This window comes from Mus caroli, unplaced genomic scaffold, assembly GCF_978045245.1.
Source record: "Mus caroli unplaced genomic scaffold, Mus_caroli_1 scaffold_20, whole genome shotgun sequence".
Taxonomy (NCBI): domain Eukaryota; kingdom Metazoa; phylum Chordata; class Mammalia; order Rodentia; family Muridae; genus Mus; species Mus caroli.
Window position 1 is genome coordinate 30,882,571 of NW_028227275.1, and position 12,089 is coordinate 30,894,659.

Genomic DNA, 12,089 nt, shown 5'->3' on the forward strand with positions numbered 1-12,089 from the left:
TTTTTTTTTTTGCATCTGTGTGGAAGGGCATGCTCACCCTTATCAATGCATGTGGAAGCCAGAGGTTGACATAGGAACACCTTCTTTAATAGCTCTTTAATGGTTCTTTCATTATTTTTTTAAGACAAGGTCTCTCAAGGAACCTGAAGCTCACCATTTCAGCTATGAGCTAGGCTGGCTGACCAGCAAGCCTCTGTCCTCCTAGTTACACACACAGTGCAGCACAGCACAGCACAGCATAGCACCACCCAATGTCTTTTTATGTGATTGCTTCGTTGCTCTCTCTCTCTCTCTCTCTCTCTCTCTCTCTCTCACACACACACACACACACACACACACACACACACACAAACCTACCACCACTATCACCACCAATGTCTTTTTATGTGGTTTCTCTCTCACACACACACACACACAAACCCACCACCACTACTACCACCAATGTCTTTTTATGTGGTTGCTCAGTCTCTAAATATCGCTCCCTCTGTCCCTGCCTCTCCCCCGACTCTCTCTCTCTTTCTCTCTCTCTCTCTCTCTCTCACACACACACACACACACACACGTGTGCTGTCATCCATGTCTTTTATGTGGCTGTGCAGTATTATATTTTCCCCACAGCTCCACAATGCCTGCCTATCGTGAGTTTTTCCCTATGTGACTGAATAGTGTGGATGCCCTGTGAGTCTATAGTTAAATTTTCAGCTATTTGCATTGTATTGTTGCTAATAAGAACAACCCCTCCAGTAGTGTGTTTCTGTTTTTGTTTTTTGAGAAAAACTATTTCCTTAGATAACTTATAAAAGGGGATATGGAGGCTTTGAGCTTTTTATACATGTTTCTTTATTTTCTCAAGACACTGTGTCAGTTATTTTATGCTAGTAGCATTGAGAGTGCCATCACACTAGAGTATAGTGAGAAGAATAGACTAAAAAAACAACAAAAGTTTTTTTTTAAATGTCAATTTCATGACTGGAAGAGACTTTGTTTTAATTTCTAATACTTAAGGTTTTCTTTCATTTCTTTAGTTAATTATTGGTGGCAGCACTTGTTTTTGAACCTAGGGCTTCACTCCTGCTAGGCATATATTCTAAGGATGAGCTGTCCCAGCCCTTAATGTCTTACATTATGTTTTATTTTAGGCAGCATTGCTAAGATAGAATTAGCATACCTCCTCATATAATTTGATCGTTTAAGCTGCACAATTCAGCAATTTTTAATGTGTTCACTGATTGCAAAGTTTAGGTTTTGAAAGCAGGAATTAATGTGTCTTAAATTGAATGGGGCTGGTTGGCACCCACGAGAGAGGTCAGATGTCACCACGCACTTAGCATTTATATAGTGTGGCTTTGGGGAGGAGCCCTACTCCATCCCTCGGGACTTCAGAGTACAGAAAGATGGATGGAATTTCCATTTGTTTTTGACATTTTACCCCCAAATTAAATTGCAAGTAGCAGTTCTCATCCCGAACTGAAATGGATTGCTGCTTGCAGACTTGATTACTCAATCCCAGAGTTTGTCAAACCAAACATTGACTCATGTTGGTCTGCTAAACACATATGTTGCACAATTTCAAATCTCCTATTTTAGAGCCCAGGACCCCAGCACTGTTGTGTTTTAGGGACTCAAAATAGGAATGTTTTCAATAATCACAGTGAATCCTAACGTGTCCTATGGCACTATTAGAAGACCAGTGCTCGTCTTAATCATATTTACCAGCAGTAAATCAGATGTTGGAATTGCAGATGCCTGTGAGGCAATCGTTTTAATGAGCTCCAGGCTTGGCAGCGTGAGCTGTTTCTCTGAGATCTGAATATTAACTAAACTGCCCAGGCTGGTGGGCTTTTAAAGCAAACAAGGGTAAAAGAGATAGGTGGAGAAGCCGGAGAAATATTTTATTCTGCTACAATGAAGAGAAAAGGAATTACTTTAGGTAAAATGACTGTTTTTTTGTTGGTGGTATTGGTCGGTCAGTCTCTTTTGTTAGATGCTTTTGTGGGACTTTGTTTTTTTTTGTTTTGTTTTATTTTGCTTTGTTTTATGACAGAGCATCTCACTGTGTAGCTCAAGCAGACTGGAATTTGTGATTGACCTATCTTAACATTGCACAGTGCCGGGATTACAGGCAAGGCCTCTTGCCACACCCAGAAAAGATGGTGGATTTGTAAGAGAAGGGATTTTTTTTTAACCTACCAGGGCCCTTATCTTTTGGATTAGGTTCACAACGTGCTCCAAAGGGCTTTTCTGTGTTTGGTCTTTGGCAGCATAATTTGACTAATGTTTCTATCTGCCTCTCATCTTGGACAAGCCCAATGTTGCCTTGGATTCCAGTCCCTGAAGAACTTTTCAGGCGGCTCTTCCTGTGACAGTGGGCAGTGGCCACACAGGCTGGCTGGCACGTGCTGTGCCAGGAAAATACTGGGAGTGACCACAGAACCAGAAGGCCCTTTGATTGCCCACCCATGCTTAAATCACATGAGCTGCTTACCTCTAACCTTCTGAGGCAGTCGCTGTGAGAATGTTGCAGCAGTGACTCCAATCTGTGTTCTCCAGGGGAGGCGTGGAGAATCCTAGCTTCCATACCACAACCCCGTGACCCCAGGCATCTCTTAATAAGGAAAGCATTTAATTGGAGCTTGCTTACAGTTTTGGAGGTTTAGTCCATTATCGTCATGGTGGGAAATATGGCAGTGTGCAGGCAGACCTAGTGCTGGAGAAGGAGCTTAGAGTTCTACATCCTGATCTGCAGGCAGCAGGAAGAGAGAGACGCCGGGCCTGGCTTGAACAATTGAAACCTCAAGTCCACCCCCAGTGACACACTTCCTCCAACAAGACCACACCAACTCCACATCAAGGATTCAAGTCCTAATAATGCCACTCCCTAAGAGCCTATTGGGGCCATTTTCTTTCAAATGAAGACAAGCACACATGCACTTTGTAATTCTATTGCTCCACCCCCTCACCTTTTTTGTTGTTGTTTTTTTTGTTGTTTGTTTTTTGTTTGTTTTTTTGTTTTTTTCAAGACAGGGTTTCTCTGTATAGCCCTGGCTGTCCTGGAACTCACTCTGTAGACCAGGCTAGCCTCGAACTCAGAAATCCGCCTGCCTCTGCCTCCTGAGTGCTGGGATTAAAGGCGTGCGCCACCACGCCTGGCTCCTCACCTTTTTAATATAATATTTTTGTTAACTCTTAAGAATTTCAGTCATGCAAATAGAATGTGTTTGGATCTTATTCGCTCCCAACTTCTCTCCTCCCACAAATCTACCCTGACCTTCCTACCTCCTCCCAACTTTGGGGCCTTTTTTATCCTACCCCCCCTTTACTGGATGAGTTCAGTTTATCCAGGTTTTTGATACAGTGCCATAGGATGTTATGTGGTCCCCCACCAGGGCCACATCCTTAGAACTGACTCTCTCTCCCCAGAAGCTGTGGACTGTCAATAGCCAGGAGTGTTGAGTCCCTTGACCTTCTTTCTGCAGGTCTGTGCAGGCATCCATAGCTGCTGGGAGCTCATTGTGACACTGTTGTGTTTAGAACTGGTTGTTCCACAATCCTCCAATGCACACGCTCATCCAAAGAGCACCCCCTCCTGTTGTTTCCGACTCCTCTGACTTGGTGGTGTTCACACTCTTAGCTGCAGTCTTGGGTAGGACTAGAGGAAACAGCTGCTGTTTTAGATTGCCCCAATCTATCATAATACACAGCAGGTTTAATACATCTCTCTCCTAAAAGCTGTAAAGAGAGAAGAACATCTTGGGCCCTGGCCTCTCCTAGACACCAAATTTAAATGTTATCTCTTAGAGGGCTCTTAGAGAGAGGGGCGCTCTTTGGATGAACGTGTGCATTTTGAAAATAACGTCTGAACCTCATTTTTTTTTTTTTTTTTTTTTTTTTTGTGGAATGGACCTCTTCCCAAACCACTCATCAGTGGTGGTGCCTATGCAATGGAATCCTGGGTTTAGCGGTTGGTTCAGTTGTCACTGAACCCCTGCTTGCAAGACTCTCTCCTTTAGGCCTGCCAACAAATGACTCCTCTCCTGGTGACGTACATTTCCGGCCTCAGGCTAGCCACATGCCCTGCAGGACAGTAAACATCACTAGCCATCTTCCTGCTGGGGTTAGTGCCCAGGGTAGCTGGAAACTCAGAGGAGGAAGGGCAGAGGCTGACGCTAGACTCTTAAGAATCCTAAAAGTAGAAGTTGATAAGGTCTCAAGGATTTTTGTGATTTTTTTTTTCCCTCCTCTAACCTTATAATGGTTATTCCATTGGACACATTTTTTTCTGAGATCACTCACCTAGACATAGACCTTTCTAGAGTCTCATTTGTAACCAGTTTCTCTCATCATTGTTAGAGAGCATATGCTAAAACTAGGCAGTGTTAATGTATTTAGTCTCTCACTCTCATGCCCGTGCTTTCAGACTAAAAGACCATTAAGGTTTATTTATTATAAAATTACTTTCTTCAGGTTTAGCAGAGTGGCTCAGGCTGCCTTCAGGGGCTGTTAGGGACTGAGGTTAGCTTTGAAGGCTAGAGGTTTGTCAGTGGATTCACTGTTGGCTGAGAGTTGGTAAAATGGGTTATTTGGTTTGGTTTGATTTGGTTTGGTGTGCATGCTCTGTGCTGCATATGTGTTCTGTGTGCATGTGAGTGTGTGGGTAGGCATGCACATGCACAGAGAGTCCAGAGCAGAGGCTTGGTTCTTCCTTTGTTGCTCTCTGCATTATTGCCTTGAGACAGTGTTTCTCATTGCCAGAAAAACTTACTGTTTGAGCTAGGCTGGCTGGCCTGTGAGTGCTTGAGTGCTACATATACCATCCTCTTCACACACACACACTCACACTCACTCTGCTGGAGAATACAGGTACACATTGCTGTGCCCAGATTTCTCATGGGCACTAGGGATTTGAACCCAGATCTTCATAGAGTAAATATTCTTACCTATTTACTGGCCCATTTTCCTAGGTTGGTAAAACCAACTAAGGAAATATATTAAAATATATCAACAGGTGGGCAGAGAATTTGGGAAGTTCCCAGGAATATTGATTGCTTATTAGGGCTGACTTGCTTTCACTGGTTTAAAGATTTTATTTATATTATTTTCCAATATGTGAATGTCCGGGCATGGGGTTTGCACGTGAATTTGTCACCCTTAGAGGTAAGAAGAAGGTGACAGATCCTCTGGAGCTGGAGTTACAGGAGGCTGTGAGATGCCGGGCATGCGTGCTGTGCACCAAGTGCAGATGCTCTGGAAGAACAGGAGTTGTTGTTAACTGCTTAGCCACCTCTCCAGCCCACCACTAGCTTATTCTTGATGGCTGGGTGTTTGGCAGCTCCTGATGGACCTAGGAAGGCAGTCTGTTGATGAACTAGATCGCAGTGAACTGACCCCCATGCATTTCACTCTCACTGATTCTAAGGTTATCTGAGAGTACTCCGTCTTTTATTTTTCCTATTGTTTCTATTCTTTCTTTTGTGGATTTTGTGTTGAGACAGAGTCTTGATCTACAGCCTCAATTGTGTGATTCTCCTGCCTCTGCCTAATTCTAGGATCATAAGAGGACACCACTTCATCTGGTGGGCAGCGCTTATTACTAATCCTCGGTCTGCAGCCTGACATTAAAAGCCCTTGCCATCCTTTGAAGCATCACATTAAATTCCACATGTGAATATATATTTGTTGACATGTACTTACATCTTGATGCCCAAGATGAGGTTGTTTAACCTTGAAAGTGAAAGTGCTGAACTCACCAGTGAATGTTTAGCTCTAGAAATAATTTATATATATATATATATATATATATATATATATATAAATCAGGATTGTATTTCACTGTTTCTAGTAGATTTTAGGTCTTCAGAATAGAAATTTCAGAGATCTCCTGCTAATTGTTCTAGTGACACCACCCCCTCCTCACACCCCTCCCTTCATCAACTGCCAGGCTGTAAGATGCACAGGCGTAAGATGAGATGGTGTGTGATGGAGCGAATGAAGTCTTTACTGCCAACTCTAGCCGCCGTATCAAGTTTGCTTCGCCCCCTTGGTCCCCACGGACCTATGTAAAGAGCCGAATTGTTTAGCTGTTCACCTGAGAGAAACAATAAGCCAATCCTCATCTTCACCTGACACTGTTCTTGAACAGGGTATGTGGCTCATGAGTTTATCTTGGACACCCGACCCTTCAAAAAGTCTGCCAATGTTGAGGCTGTGGATGTTGCCAAGAGGCTCCAGGATTATGGTAAGTGGCTTTTGACAATCACACAATTGTTCCTGTAGGCTATGGACCATTTCCTGGAACAGCATGCAGTTCTAGACAATATATCCAAGAACTGCATGTCCTGGTCCCAAGTGGCCATTACTCAGCCCCTGGCCAGGACGTGAGCCAGAAGTGAGGGTGGGATGCTGCTGTCAGCTCACAGGGGCGCCAAGAAGATGCAGTGAGGAACTGGTTGTTAGTTCATTGATAACCAGTTTGCCTGGCATTCCCCATGTATTGCCAATAGGTCATCCATTCACAGGGACTCATATGCGGGCCTCCTATGCAGATGTGTCAGTAAGACTGTTTACAAATGTCTAATGTACATTTCTTCTTATAGTAAGTCATTAAGGAGCTGAGGAGGTGGCTCAGTGGTTAAGAGCACTCTCTGCCCTTGGGTTCCATTCCTAGCAGGTGGCACCCAGGTTACAACCAACCACATCTGGGTGCCCCCCTTCCTGACTTAGGATCAAGATCCAGGAATCTGTTTCTAGAACAGTACATGGATGGTTCCAGATGTGGGGGCCACTAGAGCAGACCAAGAATAGAATTGGCTCACACAAGGCTTCGAGGACAAACTTTAATGGGTCATCAGATCAGTGTGTGCTTTAAAGACCAAAACAACTCCTTGCTGGCTGGGCCACACAGATGCAGGCTTTTGTCAAAGCTTATTAAATGCTTTAGCTAAAATCTGTGTATTTCACTCTAAGGTTTATGACAAAATACAAGACTATTGAATTCTTATTGCTTGATGGACATTCTGAACTGCTTACAAAATAAAGTGTTCCGATAGTTACAGCAGGGCAGTGGTGGCGCACACCTTTAATCCAAGCACTTGGGAGGCAGAGGCAGGCGGATATCTGAGTTCAAGGCCAACCTGGTCTACAAAGTGAGTTCCAGGATAATCAGGGCTATACAGAGAAACCCTGTTTCGAACCCTCCCTCCCCAAAAAAAAATGTTGAGGCTGGCAATATGGCTCAATGGTAAGTGCAGCCAAGCTTGGCAGCTGGAGTTCTAGCCATAAGGACCCACATGGTGGAATGAGAGCTAACTCCCCAAAGGCTCCCAGTACACAAACACCCACACATACACATGCTAAACACAGGAAAACAAATTAAAAAATAACATGAATGGCGCCATTGAAAAATCTATAGGGGATATGTGGGTACCTTGCTATAGTGCTTTCTGATTGCCCATGGACTTGAAAATTTCTATTAATGTTGGCAAACTAGTCGGTTAAGGCATGGAGGCGGGGCAGCAGCAGGGAATGAAGTTTTCCAGACCTTAGGAACCGCTGGTCTCTGCAGCAACGTTAGCTGGAAGGTTCGTGAGTCTGCGAGACTGTGCCTAGTCTTAAAATGGTCTCAGAGATGGAATAGCCAGCGTCCAGTGGAAATCTACATGAGCATGAATAAGGGTCTGGGGTGAACCTCTAGTACTACACCCCAAAAATGGCTCCCAGAATTGTCTAAGAAATGAGGGGAAGCAGTGTTTGCCTTTGTCCAAAACAATCCCTTTCCATCATGTTTTTGTTTCTTAATTCATCTTATAAACAAAAGCTTACTCCAGGCGTGTTTATACTGTGTTCAGGAAAGGGCAAAGATTTCAGCACCCAGACCTAGGTTCCTCACACAGCAAATGAGGACAGTGAGATTTGCTTGCTTTCTCTTTGACTTCTGATTGGCCGTTTCTCGTTGTTACAGCATACCATCATAAACAGTCTGATTTTTCTTTTCTTTTTTGGTGGTAGTCGGTGTCATTGTTTTTGGTTGTCTTGCTTTCTTTTGAGGCACTGTGGCTTGAATCTAAGGCCTCGGGGATACTAAGCATGCGGTCTGAAGCGAAGCGTCAACTTCAGTCTACAAAGATTCTAAAACTCAACATGAAATGGAAATTCCACTCTAATTTTTGTCCTGCCACTACATAGACATACCTTAGAATGCTTGTAAAAGCCATGCTACATAAAGTATAAATTTGTGTACTTAGAACTTACACACATTCCTCTGGTCTCCCTCTGTAGGATTTCACGCCCCTACCATGTCCTGGCCTGTGGCAGGGACTCTCATGATTGAGCCCACCGAGTCAGAAGACAAGGCAGAGCTCGACAGATTCTGTGATGCTATGATCAGCATCAGGCAAGAAATCGCTGACATAGAGGAGGGCCGCATTGACCCGAGGGTCAACCCCCTGAAGGTACGCAGCATCCCACACTGGTATCTGGGGAGTGTGCTGACCCTCCTTGAGTTCTCTGTGGTGATTAGATTCTTGCCTAGGATGAGACAATTATAAGAAATACAGAGGTTTCAATCTCGAATGGCTGTGGTGGTTACTTGTGGGGACCTTGGTTGTAGGAGCTGTAGACGCCATCTGTACCCAAACTGATTGTGAAGAAGGGAGTGGCGGAAGGAGGCTCCCTAATTGGAGAGTTCTTATCATTTCATTTGTGTCATAGCATTTGTGTACTTACCTCATGAGCTTTCTCTATAAACCCAGTTCTTGTGTTGGCACAGCAACCTGAGACCAACTTAATTGGTATGTGATTCAACCTGGAAGTTTAGACCGCTAAGCTTATGTCCCGTGTGGGGAAAAATTCAACATGTCTCCAATCTCTTCCAAAACCACATTACTTTTAGAATCTCACTTTTCTGGTTCTGTGTAGACATTAACCAGGAGATGGCTTGAGAAGAATGCTCTGTGGACAGCAGTCGCATCTCCATGGCTATAAGCCAGAGAATGAGATGTTGTAGTAGTAGCAGGTTCAGAACTGCCTGCCTGGAGGGGCATTGTGGAGATGCTAACAGGCTAGGGCCTTGCTTGGACTACTGTAGCAAAGGGAGACTCCTCCTGGTATGAAGCGATGTTGTCAGGTGTGACAACTTCTGCTCCGGGTTACTGTGTGCATAATGTAAACACAGGGGAGATGGTAGTCACCAGATTCAGGGTTAAATGTTGGGGTGAGGTGTGGGAGAAAGCAGCACACTGCTTTGACCGGACCCTCTGCCACCATTTCTCTGTCCAGATGTCTCCACACTCCTTGACCTGTGTCACATCCTCCTGCTGGGATCGGCCGTATTCTAGAGAGGTAGCTGCATTTCCACTGGTGAGTTTATCTGAACTTTGCCAACCATGGTGTCGTTATAAGCTGCCCCACCCCACACCCTTCCTGTTGCCGAGGTTCAGCATCCACAGTCTCATTATATAAAGTGTATCTAGGATGGCCGGTGACGTGTAGATGATGATGAGGAACCAAGGAGTCAGACAGCCCTCCAGGGTCATCTGAGCTCATTGAGAGCATCAGACAGACCCAGGCCTAGGAACCCAGAGGATCAGGGATTAACACGGCACAGCAGTCCTGGTCAGATGGCTCAATGTGTTTCCACCATCGGGAGGTGGATTGAATGCGATCTGACTTTTCTTTTAAAGATTTATTTATTCATGTGTGGGAGGTTAAGTGTGCATGACTTTATATGAACCCCGGATGCAGAAGCCCCTGGCGGTGAGAGTATCAGCTTCATTGGCACTTTAATTTCGGGTGGTTTGTGAGCTGTCGTGTGGGTGCTGTGAATCTGCAAGAGAGGTATGTGCTCTTAACCACTGAGCCATCTCTCTAGCCTTTACCATTTCCTTCTGATCCCAAAGGCATAAAGTCAAGACTCCAAAGTTGAAATTGTGAAAAATGGTGGGTTTTGGCATGTGCTGGGCCACTGGTGCCTTGGGCTGTGGGAACATCCAAAACCCACTATGTCTCGATTTACCTCCAAAGGACTCGGAACAACCCAAAATGTCCTTCTTTTCCCTTTCAGCCCTTTGTGAAACCAGAGAACAAATTCTGGCCAACCATTGCCCGGATCGATGACATCTACGGAGATCAGCACTTGGTCTGTACCTGTCCACCCATGGAGGTCTACGAGTCTCCATTTTCTGAACAGAAGAGGGCTTCTTCTTAGTCCTCCCTCCCTCCTACGTTCAAAGGACTGACCTGATGCCTCTTGCTGGAGCATTTGACAAGCAAGGATATTTCTTCTCCTTTACGTGGCTCACACATGAGTTTTATACGCTGTATATTTTTATAATCTTTCAAGGTAATGTAAGCACAATTAGCATGGTGAGTGGCGGCTGCCTGCTGTATGGCAAGGCAGTGGCTGTTCGTGTTGCCCTGATTGGGAGCCATTTAGTTTGCCGGATAGAAAATCTGGGGTACGCTAGCAATTTTAACATTCTAATTCAAGAAGTTTGCAGTGGTCAGAGCCTATGCTGGGAATTCAATAGACATTCTTTTTGTTCCAAATAAGTCCTCGTGGACTGTGCGCTCTGTGGGAAACCCCAGGGCAAATGTTTACATTTTGTATACACTGAATTCTCCTCACTAATGTGCCTGATCTGTCACAGCGTAAGTGTCCTCCTTTCACTGTGTGGACTTTTTTTTTATCTGCTTTTATTAGTGTTCTAATAAAACTGAGTTTGAGTAATGCGAATTTCCCATTTGATTTTTATACCCATGACACACACTCAGGACGCTGAAGGGTAGCGAGATCTCTCGGTCCAACAGCGACATTTACAAGGACAGTCACTCTTGCTTTTGACTGGCTAAGGACAGCCTGTTTATTGGAGAAGGCCACTCTGGCGCTTTTTATCTTGGGCCATAGGTAACTTAACCTCAACCTAACGGAAGTTCAAGTAGCAGTTTCTTTGAAGCCCAGAGATAACAAGCCAAGGGGACAGGCAGAATCCTTGAATGAACATGGAAGGAGTGGATCTAGTCTTAAGTAAACACACTACTGACAAGGACCAGTGCCTCCAACCCATGGGAACAGGCAAAGCCTTCCCCATGTCAAGGTGAGGAAAGAAACGGGTCGAGTCCTGATCCTTGTGCAGATGTTGGTAGTGTGTATAGAAACTAGCAATCATAGCTCCCTCCGTTTGGATGACTGCAACCTGAGAATGTCCCTACACAGACAGTCCTCCTGTTGAGACAACCTAACTCCTAAAGTCGCTAGAATTCCAGGATTTTATGTAGTTGGTGCCACTTCATCTGAACAAGCATGGCCCACCCGATCCTGGCATTTCTGTCTGTCCTTCCTTTCTTCATTCCCTTGTCACCCCAGTCAGGTTTCCAGGACCGAGCAATCCTACACTCCTAGCTACAGGATGAAACAGTTATTAACCGTAACAGGAAAAGGATGAGTTTGTGGTGGGCAGCTAGCCTGCCAGCCACAAGGAAGTTACCTCCAAAGTGCCCATCACTCGCCATCTTCTCACCTGACAGTTCCTAAGAGCTGCTGTGAGGGAGGCTTTTACCTGCCTCCCTGCAGGTGGGTCACCCCAACAATTATACATTCACTAAGCTTCCTGCTAGCTACTGGAACAGGCAGGTGGGTCACCCCAACAATTATACATTCACTAAGCTTCCTGCTAGCTACTGGAACAGGTTTGTGTGCTCTTGTGAAATTCTCCACTACAGTCCACATAATCACACAAAAAAAGCACCTAGAACGATTTCAACCTAACAAGTAGTCCTGGAACTAAGAGTTAAACTTGTGCCTGTCACAAAACATGCAGAGATTCCGAAGGTCATGTGTTTGGTAGGAATTTGAACCTAGCTCCAGGGCCTAACAGGAGACCAGGCTACCATGGCAACAGCAAATCGGAAGAGCAGGAAACATCGGCCAGCATCTGAACACAGTGGTCCTTTCTCTGGAAGCACCATTGTGAGAAAAACGGAAGCCACAGCAGTGTTCTGCTTCACTAAAGTGCTTGCAGTGGTTGCTAAGGCTGCTTTCCCGGCTGGCCAGCTCTGTATGCCTTCAGGATGTAACGTAGGTAACTGCTTGTCCT

At 44.9% G+C, this 12,089-nt stretch overlaps 1 protein-coding gene across 1 annotated transcript in view; it reads left to right on the forward strand.

Moving 5' to 3' along the window:
* The window catches only part of Gldc (glycine decarboxylase), an 83,002-nt gene extending 72,273 nt beyond the window's left edge, over positions 1-10,729 (forward strand). Inside the window, exons 22-25 of the mRNA XM_021151450.3 lie at positions 6,140-6,235; positions 8,275-8,447; positions 9,274-9,354; positions 10,058-10,729. Coding sequence (XP_021007109.1) covers positions 6,140-6,235; positions 8,275-8,447; positions 9,274-9,354; positions 10,058-10,201 — 494 coding nt within the window. The 3' untranslated portion in view covers positions 10,202-10,729. The remainder of the gene's footprint in view (positions 1-6,139; positions 6,236-8,274; positions 8,448-9,273; positions 9,355-10,057) is intronic.
* The last annotated feature ends 1,360 nt before the right edge of the window (positions 10,730-12,089 follow it).